Source organism: Netta rufina (assembly GCF_964035555.1).
Source record: "Netta rufina genome assembly, chromosome: 22".
In the NCBI taxonomy this organism is placed as follows: Eukaryota; Metazoa; Chordata; class Aves; order Anseriformes; family Anatidae; genus Netta; species Netta rufina.
This window is the reverse complement of record NC_140146.1, coordinates 2,263,038-2,282,481: the sequence shown is the minus strand read 5'-3', so window position 1 is coordinate 2,282,481 and position 19,444 is coordinate 2,263,038. Positions and strand designations below refer to the sequence as shown.

General features: G+C 51.0%; 1 protein-coding gene across 1 annotated transcript in view; it reads right to left on the bottom strand.

Annotated features, from left to right (window-relative positions):
* IGSF21 (immunoglobin superfamily member 21) overlaps window positions 1–19,444 on the bottom strand; it is a gene marked incomplete at its 3' end in the record, with an annotated part of 37,431 nt that overhangs the window by 4,741 nt on the left and 13,246 nt on the right. The window contains exons 2-3 of the mRNA XM_084300403.1: window positions 9,783–9,895; window positions 2,244–2,365 (exon numbers count right to left, since the gene is read on the bottom strand). Of these exons, the coding sequence (XP_084156529.1) occupies window positions 2,244–2,365; window positions 9,783–9,895 (235 nt within the window). The remainder of the gene's footprint in view (window positions 1–2,243; window positions 2,366–9,782; window positions 9,896–19,444) is intronic.

Genomic DNA, 19,444 nt, shown 5'->3' with positions numbered 1-19,444 from the left:
TCAGCAGGGAGACCCCAAATAGGAGGCTTGTTTATCCCCCAGGGAGATTTCCTCTTAATTTCCAATAAGGCCCTGCAAATCCCCCCCAGCTCTCACCCCTGCATGGTACCAACCCCTCTGCAAAGGGAGTCATATGGAGGCTACCAAAAACCACTGAAATGCCACTAAACACACTCAAAAATCAACTTCACAGGCTGCTGAAGCAGCCACTAAAGCAGAAAGAGGCAGGGATTGACCCTCCCGAAAAGCATCAAGCCAATGATTCAGAAAATGGGCTCTTTTCATACCCTCTGAGGAACAGCTCCTTTCCCCCTGGGCATGAGCCATGTTGCTGTTTTCCTCTGAAAAAGGCAACCAAGTGCAAATACTTTCAGTGCAAACATCCTGGGCTGCACGGTAATTCGGACAATTCGCAAGCGCTGCACCAACAATTACCGATGCTTTTAAGTGCTCGGTCCTAGGGCAGCAAAATTTTCTGCTCAGAAATTCTATTAGTTCTACAGTATGTGGAGAGAGAGAGAGGGAAAAAAAAAAAAAAAAAGAAAAAAAAAGGAGGTTTCTGAGCCAAAAAGACAGCAGGCTGTTAGGTGCGATGTGGCCAGAAGCAGGTGACTTCAGCACATCCTCACCCCCGTGGGACAGCTCATGGGATGCACATGGTCGGGGTCTTGCTCTGTGTGTGCGGATGTTTTGCTCTGGTTTAACTCCCTGCCCTGCAGGACAGCAGTGGTTAAATCCAGAGCTGGGCAGAAATGCTGGTTTTACAGCAGGAAAACAAGGTTGTCAAATTTGGGAATATGTAATCCATTAGCGAAGCCTCTGAAACATCCTCCAACAGTAATTAGTCATGTCAGAAATTTGCACAACAACCAACTGAGCGGCTCAGCACAGCCCATGCTACGTGGGGAAGCAAAACTTGAGGAGTGGAGCATCCCCTGAGCATGCTCTGAGCATCTCCTGGACATCCTCTAAGCATCCTCCGAGCCTGTTGAGCATCCCTGAGCATCTCCTCCACATCCCCTGAGCAACCTCCTTGCATCTTTAGCACCTTGAACATCCCCCCGAGCAACCTCAGAGCATCATCCTCTGAACCTCCTGAGCATCCTCTGAGCATTTCCTCAGCATCCCTCCGAGCAACTCCTGTGCATCTCCTGAGCATCCTTTGAGCAGCTCCTGAGCATCCTCTGAGTATCTCCTGAGCCTCCTCTGAGCACCTCATCTCCAGCCCTTCTTTCCTGCTTACTTTCCACTCTACATTCACATTTATTCCCATGCAGCCATCTAGTGCACTTACTCCTACTTATGACAAAACACAGTTCCAAATGTAACAGAAAAAAAAAAAAAAAATCAGGAAAAAAATTCAAATTGAAAAAATCAAAACCAATATAATTCTTGCACACAGCTGGGCATGCATGCTCATCCAAGGGATGAACCATGTCAAGCCCTTTCCAAACCATATTGTGGACGTTTGCAGGCACGAACCACTGTGTTGCCTCGAGGAAACAACTGTATTTTCCCCATCATACACAGGAACTTTATTACCCGGCGCTGGGAAAAACGAGCATTGAAATACGATTAGCAAATTCTAATTTAAAAAGGAAACAAAAACAAAAAAATGTGAAAATAAATACTTCGCCCCAGCCTTTTTGGCTTAAATTAAGTCTCCCCCTGACACTTTTTTCAAGCTCCAGTTTTGTTTTTATAACACCAGCAATAAAGCAAGTGTGTAATTAGTAATAAAGCTGACACTCCTGCAAGTGATTTCATACTTGGAAGAAATGCAGACGAGCTTTCATGCTGCCTGCTATATATATATATTGTTTTTTTTTCCAGCCCAGATTTTCTCTGCTCATTTCCACCTCTGGAACTCTCCACCAATGTTGTCTTTTTCCCCCAGGGACAGGCAGACTGTGGGGACAGACCCTGGATATTTGGTGACAGTGCATTAAAATATGATAATTTATTTGTAGCAATTGCAATGCAGCAAACACAGCAAAAATAGAGGTGATTTCTCAGTGCATGCAATTATTCTCATTAGCAAAACCCCTTGATTACAGCAACCAAGGCCAACAAATCCCCATGGAAGGCCAAAGAGGATGAGTATTGATTTAATACCCTCAACCACCCCAAACTGTGGTAAAATTTCTAAAAAAAAAAAAAAAAAAAAGGAAAGGCTTTAAAAAGCAGCTGGCACATTGAAGGAGGTGACATTAGAGCAGGGCATCAGCATCAGGACAACTTACCGCACCGTGGACTGGTAGACCAGATCCTCTCTCTTCCTGTAATTCTCCATGTGCGAGAAATTGGTGGAAAACATGGCATCGAAGGTGAAGATCTTCTGCTTGATGGTGCCGCCATCGGTGACCTGCAAATAAAAATCCAACTGTGAGAGAAAGCAAAAACCTTGCGTTTCTGCCTGGTTATTGCTGCACCAGGGGCAGATATCGGATCACCAGCTCCAGCCATTCCCTGGGGTTGTGTGGTGGTGGTTTTACTCAGCTGAGCTCCACCTCAGTCGCTCTTTCACTCCTCCTCCTCAAAGGGAAGGGGGAGAAAATACAATGCAAAGAGCTCAAGGGTTGAGATAAGGACAGGAATATCGCTCAACAATTATTGTAACAGGCAAAACAGACTCAGAGTAGGGAGATTAGTAAAATTTATTGCCTATTACTAGCAAGCTAGAGAAGTGAGAAATGAAGGAAAGAAACCAGAAACACCTTCTCCCCATCCACCCTCTTCCATCTCCTCCTCTTGAGCAGCGCAGGGGAATGGGGGAATGTGTGCTGCAGTCAGTGCAGAACACTTCATCACCTGCTGCTCCTCCATGGTCCCTCTCTGCCCTGCTCCTTGTGGGGTCCCTCCCACGGGATGCCGTCCTTCCCAAACTGATCCTGCGTAGGCTGCCCACAGGCAGCAGCTCCCCCTACACCCCCTGCTCCCCGTGGGCTCCTCTCCATGGCTGCAGCTCCAGCCCGGGGCCTGCTCCTGCGGGGCTCTCCACAGGCCGCGGCCTCCTCCAGGCCACAGCCACCTGCTCCACCGGGGGCTCCTCCACCCACAGGGGGGCTGCAGTGTGGAGATCTGCTCCACGGGGGACCCATGGGTGCAGGGGGACAGCCTGCTCCACCAGGGGCCTCTCCACGGGCCGCTGGGGAACTTCAGCTCCAGAGCCTGGAGCATCTCTCCTGCCCTCCTTCTTCACCAACCTTGGTGGCTGCAAGGATGTTTCTCACTCCTCCCTCTCTCCCAGCTGCTGTTCCAGCAGTTTTTTTTTTTTCCCCTTCCTTAAATCTGCTCTCACAGAGGCACAAACAACATCACTTATTGGCTTAGACCTGGCCAGCAGCAGGCCCCTTACCTACATGGGGCAGCTTCTGGATTCTTCTTACCCCTATGGCCCACTGCTACCAAAACCTTGTCAAGTAAACCCACTGCAGGTTGACATTTCTAACTGGAAAAAGGCTTTTCTTGGGGACTGGAGCGGATTCATCTCTTCCACGAGCCCTGAAATGCCTTCTGACTTATTCCTCCCCACCCCTTGCCTCCCCGGCCACTGTGAGAAAAGAGGAAAAAGAAAAGAGAAAAGAGGAAAAAAGCAGGAGAAAGCAACGCAGATTGGTGATGGTGATTTGGGGAGCTGAAACAGCTCAGATCAGTACATTGGAGGGTGATAAAAATTGTCCTTTTTGAAGCAAAACTGGTGTTGGGCCCAGAAGAAGGGAAGTGAGTGACAGAGCCGCAGAGGAGCATTTTTTGGCTCTCCTGCCCAGCACTTTCCTCCCTGCTTGGAGAAACTCAACTTTCACTCCAGATTTTATCTTTTCTTCCCCTTTTTTTATTGCACAGAGGAGGGAAAAAAAGCTGTCAGTAAAACTGTCTCCTAAGATTTATTTGCCAAGACTGAGGCTTTTATTACAAAGAAAATACACACTCGCACGGACATGGGATAAAGAGCCGTGCGAAGAATTATCAGAGCCGTAAATCTCTGTCCGTTGGGAGATGAGGGGAAGTTTTCAAGGACAGATCCTATTCCCCCCGACTTTTATATACGCCCTGGGCTGGGTTTGGGGAGGTTCAGGCAAAGGAGGAGAAAACATGTTGTTGCTGCTGCATCTAGAAGTGCCATAGCTCTTGGTGTGAGACCTGGGAGGGTTTTCTGGGGTTATTTCTGTAAGATGCAATAGTGGCACGGCACAGGACCAGCCGGGATGCCACACTCCATGTGTTTAAATTGCATTTTTCTCCCTTTGTGCTGCTTTCAAGTGCAGTTACTGCCCTAGGAGGGACGCTGAGTGCCAGGGTTTGGTTTCAGCTCCTGGTTTTGCAAAAATCTCTTTGCAAAGCCCGCTGTGGCAGTGGCGGTACCTGTGTGCTGCGGAGAAGTTTGCAATCCCAGGCTTTGCAAGAGGCGTGCATTCCTCCTCCCAGCAGAACAGCTGGCCAGACGTGGGCAAAGGCAGAGGAGCCAAAGCGCTGCATGAAAGCACCCAGAGAGACCCAAGGAGGGGGCCAGAGGAGCGTGGCTGGAGGCACTCCCCATGCCTCCCCCACCCGGTCCCTTGAGGATGCCCAGTGAGGGAAGGCGCTGCAGCCCGGCAGGTCCCAAGGGATTACAGGCAGCTAACAGGCTCCTCTGAAAAGGCGCACACAAAACAGTCTCTCTCCAGGGATTAGACCTACTTACAGCCTTTTATCTGCGCCCCAGGGTCAGGGTTTTTTTGAGAGAGGAGCTACACAGAAAGTTGATGGTGAATTTACCGGGGGTTCGGCAGCAACCCGGCTTCTCGCTGGGGAGAAAAAGGATGGTAACTTGGCAGCTTTGGATGGTGATTGCCCCAGATTGCATGCCCCAACACCAAGTGCCCCCTGCAAGCATCACTGCAGAAGGAAAAGGGGTGAAGGGAGAGGAAAAGGTGCATTTATGGCACTGGAGCCGAGCTCAGCCTGATGCTGCAGGCTGCCTGCTGCATTATTTATAAACCCCAGCAAAAATCTTATTCCTGACAAAAACCCAGCGATTGCCACTGTGCAGGGAGACATTAACCTCCTGCTCCTTCCCGCTGGTGCGGATGCAGGCCCTCCTGCTTCTCCCCCTTTTGCTCTCACCTCTCCGGTGACCCAGCTGTTTGCTGCCCCCAAAACACACTTGCACCATTAATATTGCCGGAGCCGCTCGTCGGGGTGCTAGATAAGCACGCGGGAGTGATGGATGGGGGACCGAGGGGACGGAGGCAGCTCTTCTGGAGGACAAGATGGGTTGCAAAAGGATAGGAGGTGCTGCTTGTACCCAGGGCACCACTCAAGCATGGCAAGCTCTCACCCCTCAGTTCCACCTTGCTTTTTTGCTTAGAGCACCACCAGGGGCAAAAAAGCCGAGTGGCTGAGTTTTTTTTGCCCAAACCTGGACAGTTTGATCCCACAATGAGCACTGCGACTCACCTCCACTGCCCCTCTCCCATGCATCCAAAAGGGAGCACGGGTGCTGGTAGCCTCTCCAGCACCGCTCAACCACACGTGCACTTGGATGTGCATGGCCCCAGCTGTGGAAGGAGTGCGTGCAATTCTGGGAGGCGTGGGGGTGCTCCCCGAAGCCAGAGTGATAACTGAGAGCGCAGACGTGGCTCTCAATACACCATGCTGCTGCGTGCGACCTTCTCTCTTTGCCTGAGCTTGAGGAATTAAAATAGTTACCCATGCTGACATTTAAATGATCATCTCCGGGCAGCGGAGACGACCCAGCCAGCATGGAGATGAATGGCACGAGTCAGCCCTCGCTCAGTTACTGCCCCAAGATCTCTACATCAGTGCCATGCTTGTATTTCAGAGCATTTCTCTGCAGCTGTAAAACCAGCGGCTCACCCTGAAATGGGAGCGGGCTTATAAATCGGAGATGCAACCTGCCAGGAACTCAGTTCGTCTGGAAAATTTGGAAACTGTGCTTCATTTTGGCCAGCAAGAAGTTGGAGATGCTTCGCAGGAGCAAGAGGTGCTGGTGGATGGTTTGTGTCCCCAGCCCGGCTCCTTTGGGCACAGCACCCCCAGATTTGCAGTCTTTTTGCTGCAGGCTTTCCCCGCAGCATCCCTCACCCTGCCGTCACCCTCCCCTGGAGCCTTTTGTGACTTTAACGCTGCCACCAGGAGACGCCGGCGCAGGGCTGCAACATGTCACTGCTCCTAATGGGCAGTGGCAGCGGAAGCCCCTGCGGGGACCACGTGTTGTCACCATCGATCAGGCAGCACCGCCAACATCTGGAAGGCATCGGCCACCACCTGCCTCGCACCTGGGGTTTGCCAGTTGCAGCTGCACAGCATTTGAGGTGTAAGGGCCAGCCCAACGAGCCCCTCAGTGGAGGAAAACACTTTGCAATCCCTGCAAGGGATACAAGCAAGAGGTGGTGTCCCTAAGGGTGGGGAGAATGGCCCGAGGGTGGGATGGGGGATATGGGGTCACAGCGCACAGCCCCTTCACCTGCTGGTGGGTGCTATGGATATAAATATCTGTGCATGGGTGCTGCGGGGAGCAAGGCTTGTGCACCAGGGGTGCTATGGGGATTAATGTCTGTGCACCACAGGTGCTACAGGCAGCAATGCCCATACACCATGGGTGCACCAGGAGAGCAGTACCTGTGCACCGTGGGTGCTACGGAGAGCAATGCCTGTCTGTGATGTGTGCCATGAGGAACAATGCCTGTGCACGACGGGTGCTACAGCTGTGCACCATGGGTGCTCTGGAGATCAAAGCCTGCGCAGGGGCACCACAAAGCCGGTCCCTGGCTCCCTGTTATTCTCCTTCTTGCTAATTAGCCTGAGCACCAAACTAATGATGTGAGGGAGAGCCACTGGCACTGGACCTGAGGGCTCCCCGCTGCCCCCGTGTTGGATGCTGCATGTTCCCAGAAAAAAAAACTGTGTCCACAGCCCGGGCCACCAAAAACCTGCCCAAGCCCTTTCTGCAATTGCCACCTTCTCCTCCAAGCCCCGAGCTGTGTGCACAGGCTCAGCAGCTTCCCAGCGCTGACAGATGCCCATGCAGAGCCAGCACAGACCCGGAGGACTTCCCTCCCTCTCCTTTTTGTGTGTATTTTTTTTTAAGAGCTCTGCACTGCTGCAAAAAGTAATTTTCTCCCTCCCCATCACTTGCTGCAGCGTGGCAGTGACCATACTAATCAGGTCTTGAGAGCGACCCCCGAGACAGCTGCGATTGGAGCCAGCTAACAGCTTGACAGCTCTGTGTCTTCCCGCACTCATTACAAGCTCGTTTGCAAGGATGCCACTACCCTCGGCTCCTGCGAAGGTTTTGGGCACTCGCCTAACGTGCAAGACTACAGCCAGGAGTTCAAACCCATGTTTGCACATGTCCTCAGGCAAATCACATCCTCTGGAGATAAATTCACCGTGGAGGACACAGGGGGGGAGTTTGGATATTAATTAACACCTCTGCAGACAGCACATGTTCCTGTTTTTCCATAGAGAAGCTGCCTGGGTCCATGCTCCTTCCCCTGCATGCTGTGTCCTTTGCTCATCCCAGGTGCCACAGTCCATATGTTCTCCTCCAGCCTTCTGCATTTCAATCAACCCAGAGTAGCAGCTTGTGGTGAGGGACAAACCCCCTTCTGCATGCCCCCCCAAGGGCTATGCACACACCCCAGTGCTGCCACTGAGTTTGCCACTGCACTCCCCGCTTTTGCCTCACCCCCCATGCATGCCACGTACACCTCTGGAGAAGCTGTGCATCTTAAAGTCGACGAGCTCTTTCTGCTTCCTTTAAAATAAAACGAGGCAAACCAGAGCCCCCACGAGTCTCGGCGCTGCCCTGCATGACTGCTCCGGTGCCACGCACAAAAGCACTGTCAGGATGATTTACAAATGGTGTAAATATAACTCCACAGCCCCAGCACCTCCAGCCCAGCTTGCCCATCACCATCCGTCACCTTCCTGCACAGGGAGATTAGGGATGGGGATTAGGGCAGCTGCAGACGTCTGTGAGACAAAACAGGGGAGAAAGGGGAAAAAGCATCAAAATCAGGAGGGGGGTGAGCTGCTGCTGCAAAGCAGTGGTGGTGCAGCAGGCAGCCACGATGCCCAGTGTCCCCAAAACAGCCGGGGGGTCCAGGGCTGTTACCCCCATATTGTGATGCCCATTGAGGCTCTGGCTACAGGACAGGGAGAAGTGATGTGCCCTGGTGTCATGCCCTTTAGTACAAGAAACAGAAATTTGGTAAATTCGAAGATGTTCCTGTAAAAAAAAAAACAAACACAAAACACAACTTTCTGAATGCAGCAAGCGCCCTGGGAAATGAGGGAAAATAGGCAAGGAAGGCAAAAAACCTGGAAGAAAGGGGGATTTGCAGAGATAAAAATAAAAGCTGGGTTATTTTTTTCCCTCCCACTCTCTCCGTGGCTTCCCCAAGCACAGTTTGCTTGGCTGCTCCAGCACGTCATCCCCTCGCTGAGGGCTCGAGCGTGCCTCCGCGCAGGGGGATTAGGCAAATCCAGCCCCAGCTCGCGAGAAAGTGGGTTAATCCAATATTACCGAGTGGAAAAGGGAAGCAAAAACCTGGTGGAGATGGCACTATGCAAAAAAGCCTCTTCCTCCCCAAAACGAGGGGGAGATGAAAGTTGCATTTTGGGGGATGGGACGGTTTTTGCTTTGTAATTCAATATTTTTTCCAATTATGCACCCTACACTCCTAAACACATGTATTTATAGCAAACAGCAGCCAGGACTCAATGGAAACACGCACACCGTGCGCAGGCAACTGAATATACATCAGTACAGAGGCAACATTCCCTATTTATAAACCTCGCTGGCTGTGAAGAAGAGCTTTAAGGCACAGAAACTCATCATTTGGGGAGCAGAAACAACACGGTAGGAACAAGAAAAAACATCCTGCAGTGAAGGACGGCCCTTTCATCCGAAACCACCAGCCCCATTAGCTGCTTCTTTGCCTCCTCTGTGAGCAAACCAAAGAGCTGAGTCTTCATCTCCTGCAAAACTTCTAACTTTTCTCTGCTCAACCCACTTTATTTTTTTTTTTTTCCTTGCTGTTGGTTGGTATCCTGCAATTCTCTCGGAGGAAGCCAAAAATATTGCCCTGGACCTTTGTATTGGAGGCTTCTGCAGGCTTGGTGCAGATGGGGTAATGCTGATGCAGGGGGAAACTACAGCGCCCAAATTCCCCCTCCCCATATAAAAGCTGATGCTACAGACCCACAGACCAGCATCCTCCCTGGGTGGGTGTTTTAGGGACAGCAGGCAGAGATAGGAAAGGGAAAAGCTTTATGGAGAGGCTCAGCACGGAAAAGCCCAGGACTATTCCCTGAGCACCAAACGCCCTCAATTTTGCACCATTTCCCACCCAGTGTGAAAACCGCCCCTGATTGTGCAGAATTTTCACCTCAGCTTGAAAATCCTTTTTGCTCGGTGGAGCTGATCCGAGCCCCAGCTCTGAAACCCAACCACGGCCCCTCTGCAGCAACCCCAGGCACCGAACTGAGCCAGCAAGCACCGAGCCCACCCAGGAAACACACCAAAAAGCCTCGGGATGATTGCAAAGCCATTTTCCACCTCCCCTCCTGGCTTTTCAGAGCCCAGCCGCCCGCCTCGTTGGCTTTTGTGCAAGGACAGCGGGGCGGCAGCAGAATCGATATTCCCATCATCGAGAGAGACGCTGGCTGGGTTTCTCTCCGTCATCCAGCCTTGACCTTATGTCACGCAGGAGGGAAGCAGCCGGCTGGCTTCATGTCCCTGTCCCCAAGGGCAGGGGACAGGCGCCGCTTACCCGGTACCAGACGATCTCCCGCATCTTCCCGTCCGTCTTGAAGTTGCATTTCAGCGTCACGGCGTCTCCCACCACCACGGGTGGCAGAGGCTCAATGCTGACCGTCAGGTAGGCTGGAAGAGATTAAAAGGGAGAAAAAAAGGACGTGAGCTGCTGGGAAAGGACACAGCAAAGGGTTAAAGAGCTTTGCTCAAGTGGTATTGGGGCAGGAACAGCTCTGCGATGAGGAGCAGACGTTGCTTCCATCCTCGTGTGTGAGCCTGCCTGCGTGGCACCTTGCCCCTTGCAGCGAGGCATTTTGGCTGCTCCCAATGCACCAAAACAGGTACCAGCTGGAAAAAAAAACCTTCCCGACCTTATTTACCAGCTTATGGCACCAAAACACAAGGGACTACCCTTTTGCCACTTTTCTCCCCGGCTCTGCACCACAGCCCAACCTGCCCACACGTGCCTGAAGCCAGCCCGGACCTGGAGGCTGGCACTGACCCGTGCACAAAGCTCTGACCCCGTGCAAGCCCTGAGAATGGCTTGCTGGCACAGATGGCTCCATCTGCCAGGTTTCTCCCCATTCCCTTTCCCCATCTTGCTTCTTCCCCTCCATTTGCTGCAAACCTATTGCAGGAGTGTGAAGCAGCCGGGGTCAGGAGGGCAGGCGACTACATTTAATTTTTATTGTCCTGTACTTCCTCCAGCCGCTGGAAAACGCCAGATTGACAGCCCTGTGGATCCGAGCCTTCATTTAGCATCATTTGACATAGTCTCCAACCAGGGCATCCTGAAACTGCCTCTAATCCACTGCAAAAATCCTTTTATTTAATTTTATTTTTTCGAACAGCTGCTCGTATCAGGTGGGAAAACAAGGAGCAGGTTTGGAAATCACCATGAGCGGTGCAGGATGTGGTGCAGGAACCGAAACTCCTTGGCAGAGGATGCCTGAAACAGGGACCAGCGATTTTATCACCTCACTGCACCGGCCAGCACCTGGAGGCTTGTGCCATTTGTAAAACAACTTACTGGAGGTTTTACACGGCACACACACCTGCCTGTGATATGGCCTGGCACAACCAAAAAAAAAAAAAAACAACACAAAACCAAAGCCCTCTTTGCATTGCTTTTCCAGCCCCCGACATGCAAAAGCAGTGCTGGAGCCTGGCTGCTGCAACCAGGCGGTTGCGTGGAAATTTGGGAGAAATGGGGGCTTTCTGGTGGTGGTGGGGATTGCTTTGAGCACGCGCAGTGTGTGCACAGGAGATGATGGCTGCATCAGGGGCTGTTTCCAGCCCTGAAATAGTGCAGAGCAAGGCCTGCTTCTGTAATTTCGCATGAATCAGGGAGGAGAAGCATCCCATCAGATGCTCTTGGCCATCGATGGATGATTTGGGCTCTGCGGGTGGCGAGCTGCCTCCCACCACCAAAAGCAAGGCTTGTTTTGAATCTGCACTTTTGCAACCACCACCTGAAGCCTCCCCCCCTTTGCTGGACATAACCCAAACCACCGCAGAAAGCCACAGTCATTCAGAACCAGCTCTCACGATGATCCAGACCGGCTCTTCGCCTGGCCGGGGTTTATTTTAGCAAGCAAAAGCAGGGATTAATTCCTTTCTGCTGCCGTGGCTGCCAGCACAGCACACGCTCCTGCTGAATTACATGCACCACATCCATTGCAAGAGACAGCCGTGGATGGCAGAGACGGGAGAGGAGGAGGAGAGGGAAGAGGAGGAGGGATGTGGAAGGGTCACACAAGGTCTCTGCAGGCGCATCCCTGCCTTCCACGCTTCACTTTTGATATTTGCAAAAAGAGCAACAGGCACAAAAGCAGCGGGGGGATTGGGACAAAGCAGGGCGCATCCTCCCCGTGCAGCTCCAAAATGAAATCAGGGACGGACCCACGCCTTGGCTATGCTCCATGCCTGGAAAAGCTCTGCCTGAGTGTCAACAAATGTGGGGAGCCTCTGGGCTGGATTGTGGCTCCCTCCTGCCCCCCTGTGTGGATCAACTGGGCCATCAAATCAAGCTGGCGGCAGTGGAGTTAAGTGACAGGTGACAAAGACAGAGTTAAGGCTTCATTTTGCCCAGTGCCTGCATGTCATAAAAACGCAGAAATCCCAGCTTGGCTCTGGTGCTTGAAGGCGATCCCCGTGGCCTTGCTCTGCCTGTTTTTTCAGGGGGTAAACTGAGGCACAGGGGAGAAAATGCACTGCAGAGCGGCAGAGCCAAAAGCTGCTGCTTTGCATCGCCTGCAGCCCTGCTCCTGTGCATGGTGCTGCAAAGCCAGAGCATCCCCACCCAAATCCCTGCATTGGGGTCTGCTCCCCCTGCAGACACACCCCCAAACGGCTCCAAAAGTCTGAATTGGTTTCTATTTTTTTTGTTGTCACCCTCCATGTGCTGCCGAAGCGCTGCTTGGAGAGGTCAGCCAGGCTACAGCCACTCAGCTCTCACCTCTCCCCTTGCTCAAAACCGATTTCCAAACCCCAAATCCAAACGCAGCCATCACAGGGTTGCTCCTTCAGGGTTGGACCAACAGCATCCAAAAAAGTGCCCAACGTGCAAGCATCAGCACAGGTAATTCAGGCTTGGCACTGCTGGGAGGATATCTGCACCTCAAAAATAACAGCGCATCGCCGTGGGATTCGTTTGCACTTTGCAACACCAAAGCTCTGGTTTCTTTGCAGCCTCCTGATTTCTTGCACTGGTGTTGTGGGGGCCGGGACCCTGAATGCTTAAAAAGCAGCAGATGCCGAATTCAGAGTGAAAGCCCACCAGAAGGAAGATGGTGAAAAGAAGGAAGGGAAGAGCACAAGTGTGAGGGAGGCGAGCAAGGAGAAGCAGATGTTCAGTCCCTAGAGGAGTCTGCCCCCCAGATGCTAAGTACATGTGTAGAGGGAAAGAGCAGGGAAAATAAAGCCAGGCACTGAAGAAAAAAAAAAAGAAAAAAGCAGAAATACAGATGGACCCATCCAAAACCTGCTGGTTTGATGCATTTGATGTGTGTCCCCACAGAAATCTCCTATGTAATGTCCCGGCCCCTTCTTGGCAAGACACCGGAGCTGTGATGCTGATGCCAGCTTTGATTTCGGCTTGCTCACCACCCCTCTCCCCGTACCTTTTGCTGGCAGGAAAAAAAGATACCAAGATGGGTCTTTGCCATCCTGGCATATTGCAGTTTGCTGCTAATTGGGTTTCTTAAAAGGGTACTTGTCATCGGCGGTGATGCTTGTGAATCTTGGTGCTCGTCTCCCCTTCCCCTTGCTTTCCAAGGGTGGGGGACTGCAGAGTGGCACTGTTGGCACCCTCCCAACACATTTTTGACTTGAGAATTGTGGAATTTCCAAAAGTGGGGGTAAAAAAACACAGAATAAAGCCAAGTGCTTCACAGCGGGCACTTGCAGGATCTCGGGGATGGTGCTCCCCAGCAATGCCCTAGCAAGAATTTTCTCCCTAGGTGATAATCAAACTTTCTAAGACATCACAGCCAACACTTCATTAGAGCACAGAAATGCTGAAAAAAGGCTTTTTGCAGTCTAAAGCCCATCTCTTCACTTGTTTTCCCATGCTCAGGCCAACTATTAGCTGGATGGATTCTGCTCTGATTTTTTGCTCCCCAGAATGCCATTTAGGGCAGGAGATGCTCTCATCAGGCTGCAAAGACAGCAGGCACCATCCCAGCTCCAGCTGCGGGATTTCCCCCCATCACCTGCTCAAGTGCAACTTTAAGCAAAGAAAATTGGCCCTTCCTCTTCCAGGTCTCTGCTGGGAGAGTCGCAGTACTGAGGGCACAGGAGGGTCCCGAGGCAGCAGCCACCTTGGTTCAGAGGGGTTCCCGCAGCCTAACACCACCCGATTTCAGACTAAAATTGAGCTGTGCAAGATGCTCTTCCTATTTGGGAAGTTTGTTCTTCAGCTGGAAGAGCAGGGGGAGGAGGAGAACACGGAAAAAGACAAATAGGCTAAAGCCATTGGTCTACTCTTCCTTTCTGGTCCAAAATTTCCCTTTTTGTTCCTGAAAACGGAAGGACTGCACGCTATCCATACCCTTGATGTTGCCAGGCTTCAATGCAAAACCCCACCAGTGCCTCTCCATTCCCTCCCCAGCAGCGGGGGCTGAACCCACCCCATGTGGAAACAGTGCAGAAGCCCCACATTGGTCCCTATTTGGGATTTTTTTTTATTGGCATGGAAGAAGAGCAGTGTTGGGCACTGCTGAATATGAGACCGCTGTCAGCAGGGCTGAGCACCCCGTTTGTGCATGGACAGGAGCCCGGCCCTAGAACTCCACCGGCTGCCGCGCTATCGGCGTCTGCCACCACCTGCGAGCAGCTCCCGATCCCGAAGCTCCTCTCCTTCCCCTTTGCTCTTTTAAAATAAGACATATTTCAGAGCCAACGATGTGCCATGCCACCCTCTGATTAGATTCTGACCTATGGAGATGCAGCCCTCTGATTAGATCGCATCCCTGAGGAAAAAAAAAAAAAAAAAAAGAGTATTTTTGATAGCGAGCAGTGGGAATTCTTGCGACATCCAGTTAAAAAAAAAAAAAAAAAAAGGGAGGGGGAAGGGAGAGATAAGTGAAATGTCCTTTTAAATCAGGAGTGACACATTAATAAAAGCAGCACATTGTAACATGCTCAGAGCTTTCAATTACTGAATGGCTGCAAGGGAGGAGGCAGGTTTCACCCCGGCCGTGCGAACGCAGGGTGTGGGCGGCCGCCAGCGCCGATGTGCTCCGAAGTCTTGGGGCGATGGAGATTTCAGCAGGTCCTGCAGCGCTGCCAGCCCTCCACGTCCTCACCAGCTGGTTTTACGCCACATCTCAAGCAATTGTGAGTCTATGACCACCGCTCGGTGCTCCCGTGCGCTGCCCGTTTACCCGTTTCTCACCTGGTGGCGTGTCCCCCAAAAGTGAACGCCAAACCAGCAATGGGTTTTGTCCCTTCGTCTGTCCCCGCCATGTCTCCCTCACCCCTCGGGTGCCAACACGTCCCCCTGCGCTGAGGCAGCAGGCCGAGGTATTATTAACACATCCCCGTTTTAATCAGTGCGTGATTAGCGGGGCTCATGCATAATTCACACCGAGCCCTCCACCAGCTTCTGCCACTTGCACCTTCAAACCGGGGCTGGGAGGATATTTTGGGGTGCAAATGCAGGGAGGAAGGGGAAAAAGTGACCAGCCCCCTGACCCCCAGCCCATGCAGGGCTCCTCTGCATCATTTTTCCTCCTTTTGCTCCCTCTGCTTCCTGCTGTTCCTTTCTCTTCCTTTGACTCTGGCATCTCCCTGCTTCGATTTGAGCTTTGGCCTTTCTCATTTCCTCCAGCCTTTTGTCTCTGGTCCTCACCTTTCCTCTCACTGGCTTTTAAAGTGATGCCTGCCCGGCCCCTGCTCTTTCTCTCCTTGGCCTTTTTGTTATTCTCTGCAATTTTGCCCTCCTGGGTTTCTTCAGCAGCACGCTGGCACCCAGCAGTGAGCGCAAGGAAATCCGCCAGGTGCACAGCCCCGGTTTGCAGAGGGTTTTAGAGGATTTAAGGCAGTGGCTGCCGGAGGAGGAGGCGCCTTGCCCCTTGCAAAAGAGCCACCTAGGATGCTAAAGGCTCGCAATGCCCCCAAACAAGCAGGGGGCAATCCTGCTCCCCACTCTCAAGCAGAGGAAGATGACGGCTGGCACAAGGGGAGGATGCTGGCGCACGAGGTGAGGCCGAAGGCTCCATGGCCACGCACAAAGCCCCGGGATGTGGATGTCACACGGTGCCAGGGCCAGCGCTGAGGAGCATTAAGCAAACGTGCTTTTACTTGCAGCACTTCGCAACATCTTGTTCATTAAAGATTAAATGCCAGCAGTTGCTCCCGTTCCTGTGAGCACAGCAAAATACTTTCTCCCTCTCTCCCCGGCTCCAGCTCCAGTGATGCCTTATTTATGATCTTCCCAGGCAATTTACAATTATAATGTGTTGCTGCCTCTCCCTGCCAACCCAGGAGGGCTGCGAGGGGCAAGAATTGGTGAAGGACCTGCATCTGTCCCAGTACAGAGTAGCCAAATTTTACTGAATCTTGAGCTTTTTCTCCTGGCAAGCTGCTGCACTGATTTCCTTTTTTTTTTTTTTTTCTTTTTTTTTTCTCTTTTTTTTTTCCACTGAAATGGAGGAAAAAGTATTTTAACACAGGTTTAACATCAGCGAGCGAAATTGGATGTGACAGATGGAGGCAGTGTCATGCATCCAAAGGAGACGGTCCTTTTGCTAAGGAAAAAGGAGGCTGGGGGGAGCCTGTTCACGTTCCTAAAGGGGTGATCTGGCTGCTGTGCATGAGTTTTACTTAAATTTCCAGGTTTCCCTTACAAAAAAAAAACAAAAGACAAATACCAACAGGGCTTAGCATCCCTAAAACCCACTGCTGCCCACCCAAATAATGTGCTGCATTTTGCAAAATCTATTTTTTCTTTATTTGTGCTATATTTATTTTCTTTATTCACGCAATAAAACCACGAGAGCTGTCGTCACCAGGCCACCCAGAGCACGAGGAAAAACCTCACTCCTGCCGCAAGGAAGAGCCCTGCTGGCAGAGAGCAAATTGTATTAATGCTGTGTAAATAGGATATTAACAGGCCGACCAAACAATTAAAGAGCCGGTAATTAAAATTCATCTTCCTTCACACCGCAGTGTATTAAAGTACAAACATTTAATTAGATGCCTCTTACCTCACCCATTTGCATAAGCAGGAGGAAGCACTTTGCAGCTGCACCACTAATTATTCTTTATGGGGGTTGCTGGACCACACCAGAACCTAAATCCTTATCTATGGTAGAGCCAGGGAGAATGTATATAGAGCAAACACAGAGTATTTTTCTCTGATGAAGTAGGATGCAGTAGGCACATTGAACTCTACACCAAGCTGCCTCCATCCTACGGATGTATCTCGTGTCTTGTTAGCTCTTTGTAATTTTAATCAATAATTTTAATCGATACATTGATTGAGCGTGGCTGGTTTGGCCTTTCAACCCCTTTTAAATCAAGATTAACTGAGAAAACCACTAAAGGCAGGGCACTGGCGTCATCAGTTATAGAGGGACCCTTCATTAGGGTTGCTGGGGACAGACAGACCCTAAGGGGTCTGCTTCAATTAGGATTTCATGATTAAAATCTTTGCAAACTCTAGAAACCAATGTTTTCTTTTTAAGCTCTGCCAGTCAGATTTTTATCACCGTATCACACTCCGAATAGTGTATAATGCAAAAAAAAAACACAAAGCTTACAACTATTTCCAACGCTGTTTCCAAAAGTCAACTGAGACGGGACTTTTGCATACTGCTCACAGCTTTCTTTCTTTCTTTTTAATTTTTTCTTTAAATCTTGCATTTCTTCCAGAAAAAAAAAAATAAAATAAAAATCCTAGACAAAAAATAAAACCCACCCAAACCCCCAAACCAACAAGTAAAGCTTTATGTCGTGCTGTGCCATGGTATCCAAACCCCAAACACCACCGGAGTGCAGCCAGTCCTAGCATCACAGAGAACATCTCCAACACTGCACAACCACACCAGGGCTTCCTAAAACGTTACACCAACACACCTTAAGAATTTTAGACCAGTTTTGTCCTCATTATGAACACTGCAGCCCTTTTTACATTCTTATGGGTACAGACTGGATCTAGCATACCAGTGCCCATAGCCAAGCCCTGGGACGGCACAGCACCAGCACAGGCTGTAGAGAAATTAAAAGCAAGGCTTAAAATAGGTTATGCTGGGCAAAAAAAACTACTGTGAACACTTTGGGTAGATTTTTATCCATATCAGCACAACCTCAGCATGGGCAAGGATGTGCGAGAAAGGGTCTGAAGAAAAAGTCATTCGTGTCTCAAGGCCTGAATTTCTGGAGACAGCCCTGGACCGAGCAAGAGGTGCTCTTCACGGTGCAGACAGGGAGCAGTCTCTGCAACGCAGCCTTATTGCCCCCAAACCAGCTCGGCTGAGGCACCAGGCAGTGCCAGCCCCCTCCGTCGTGCCCAGAGTGAAGTTATAAATGAGGTTCAAGGACTCGGCATCCTTCCATCTGCTTCAGCACTTCCCTATCCTTCAGGCTGTGTCTTCTGGCAGTAAATGAGCTTGACCACAGAAAAGGGGGTTTGGGCCACTTTGGGCATGCAAATGCAATGGGTCATTTGGGACTCGGGAAACTTGGGAAGCTGCAGGGTCTTCTCCCTCCCCAGTGTCCATTTTCTGCCCCTTCTCCACCTCCTCCCAGCATTTCCACCTCTGCCTCTCCTGTTCCCCTACTACCGACTATTCAAACACCAGCTCCATCCTTCACCAGGTGCCAGCTAATAAAATGGATGCAAGCAACTGCTTTTTACAAGCCTGTTGTCACCTCCGGCGTGTGCCTCCCCACAAACAAATCCACGTCAGATAGAGCCATCCCCAGCAGCTACACGCCTTGTGCGCGGACAGAAACAAAACCTGCCTTAACGTCTTCATCGCGCCTCTCCAGCCAAGGCTCATCAGCAAGGCTGTTCCAGCTCACCGGAGCACAGTATGAGAAAGCCCATTTCTCGCTTGGCTCTTTCACTCGCGGCACTGAGTTAGCACTTGTACTACATCTCCGTCAAGCGAGATGTTTGTGTAAAAGCCCCGGGAAATCGGTCATTCCCACGGGCGGGTTATGGGTTTTTGCTCCGGAGACAGCAGGACGTACGGCTGTCTTGTGCAATGCAACCCAGCGTGTGGCAAGCCACAAAACAAAGAGGAAAAAATGGGAAGTTTTGAGGAAGTTTGGCAAAACAGACAGGTGATCGGCCAGAGCAAGCCCATGCGCTGCTACGACACCCAGGGTGACCTTGGATGCTCCATTTGGACGCCCGACAGATAGATCCCTATGCAAAATCAGGCAATTTGCCAGAGAGAAACTCCGAGGTGCAATGCTGATGGTGGAAATCCTGCAGGCAGAAAGCCAAGAGCAGCATCCTGCCCACCCCGACCTGCAGCAGCCCTGGGGAGAGCTGAGCCACCGCAAAGCCAAACGCACCCATCACAAAATGAGAGAGGCTCCAAATGGTGGAAAAGTGCCAATTTTGGAAGATAACACAAGAAAAGTGAGGCTCGGAGTAGAGCAATAGGCAGAGGACAACCAAGAGCCGCAGGGTTTTGGGGTTATCTTACTGGCATGAATGGGAAATATCATCCATTTGGGAAATATTTCAACATCCCCATGGGTTGCATGCTGATATTACTCTTCAATGAGCGTTTTTTCATGTGCACACCCATAACGACCAGAAACCCAACCAAAACCACTTGTAAACACCTGCTGAGCCCCAAAACCCGTAAATCAAACCCAAAGGAGAGCAGCCAATGTGGAGAAGATGAGTCTCATCACCCCATGAGAATTATCAGCAGGGTCGTGTTTGCTGCATTGATAAGTCTTCTTGATATATTCTATTTTATTAGCCGCTACCAGACCCTACTGCGCAGGCTGAGAAGCCACGTAAATAAATTATAGATTGAATATTTATCTCTTGCCACCGTGCAGACGTGAAGTATGTTTAGCAGCATTTACTCTAGCGCAGTAAAGTTTTATTTATCATTTCTTCCCCCGCCACCAGCGTGCTCAGCACATCGCCCTAAAGCCATCGGCGTACGACGCACGCCTCATCTCGTAATGGTGCTGGGGTAGCAG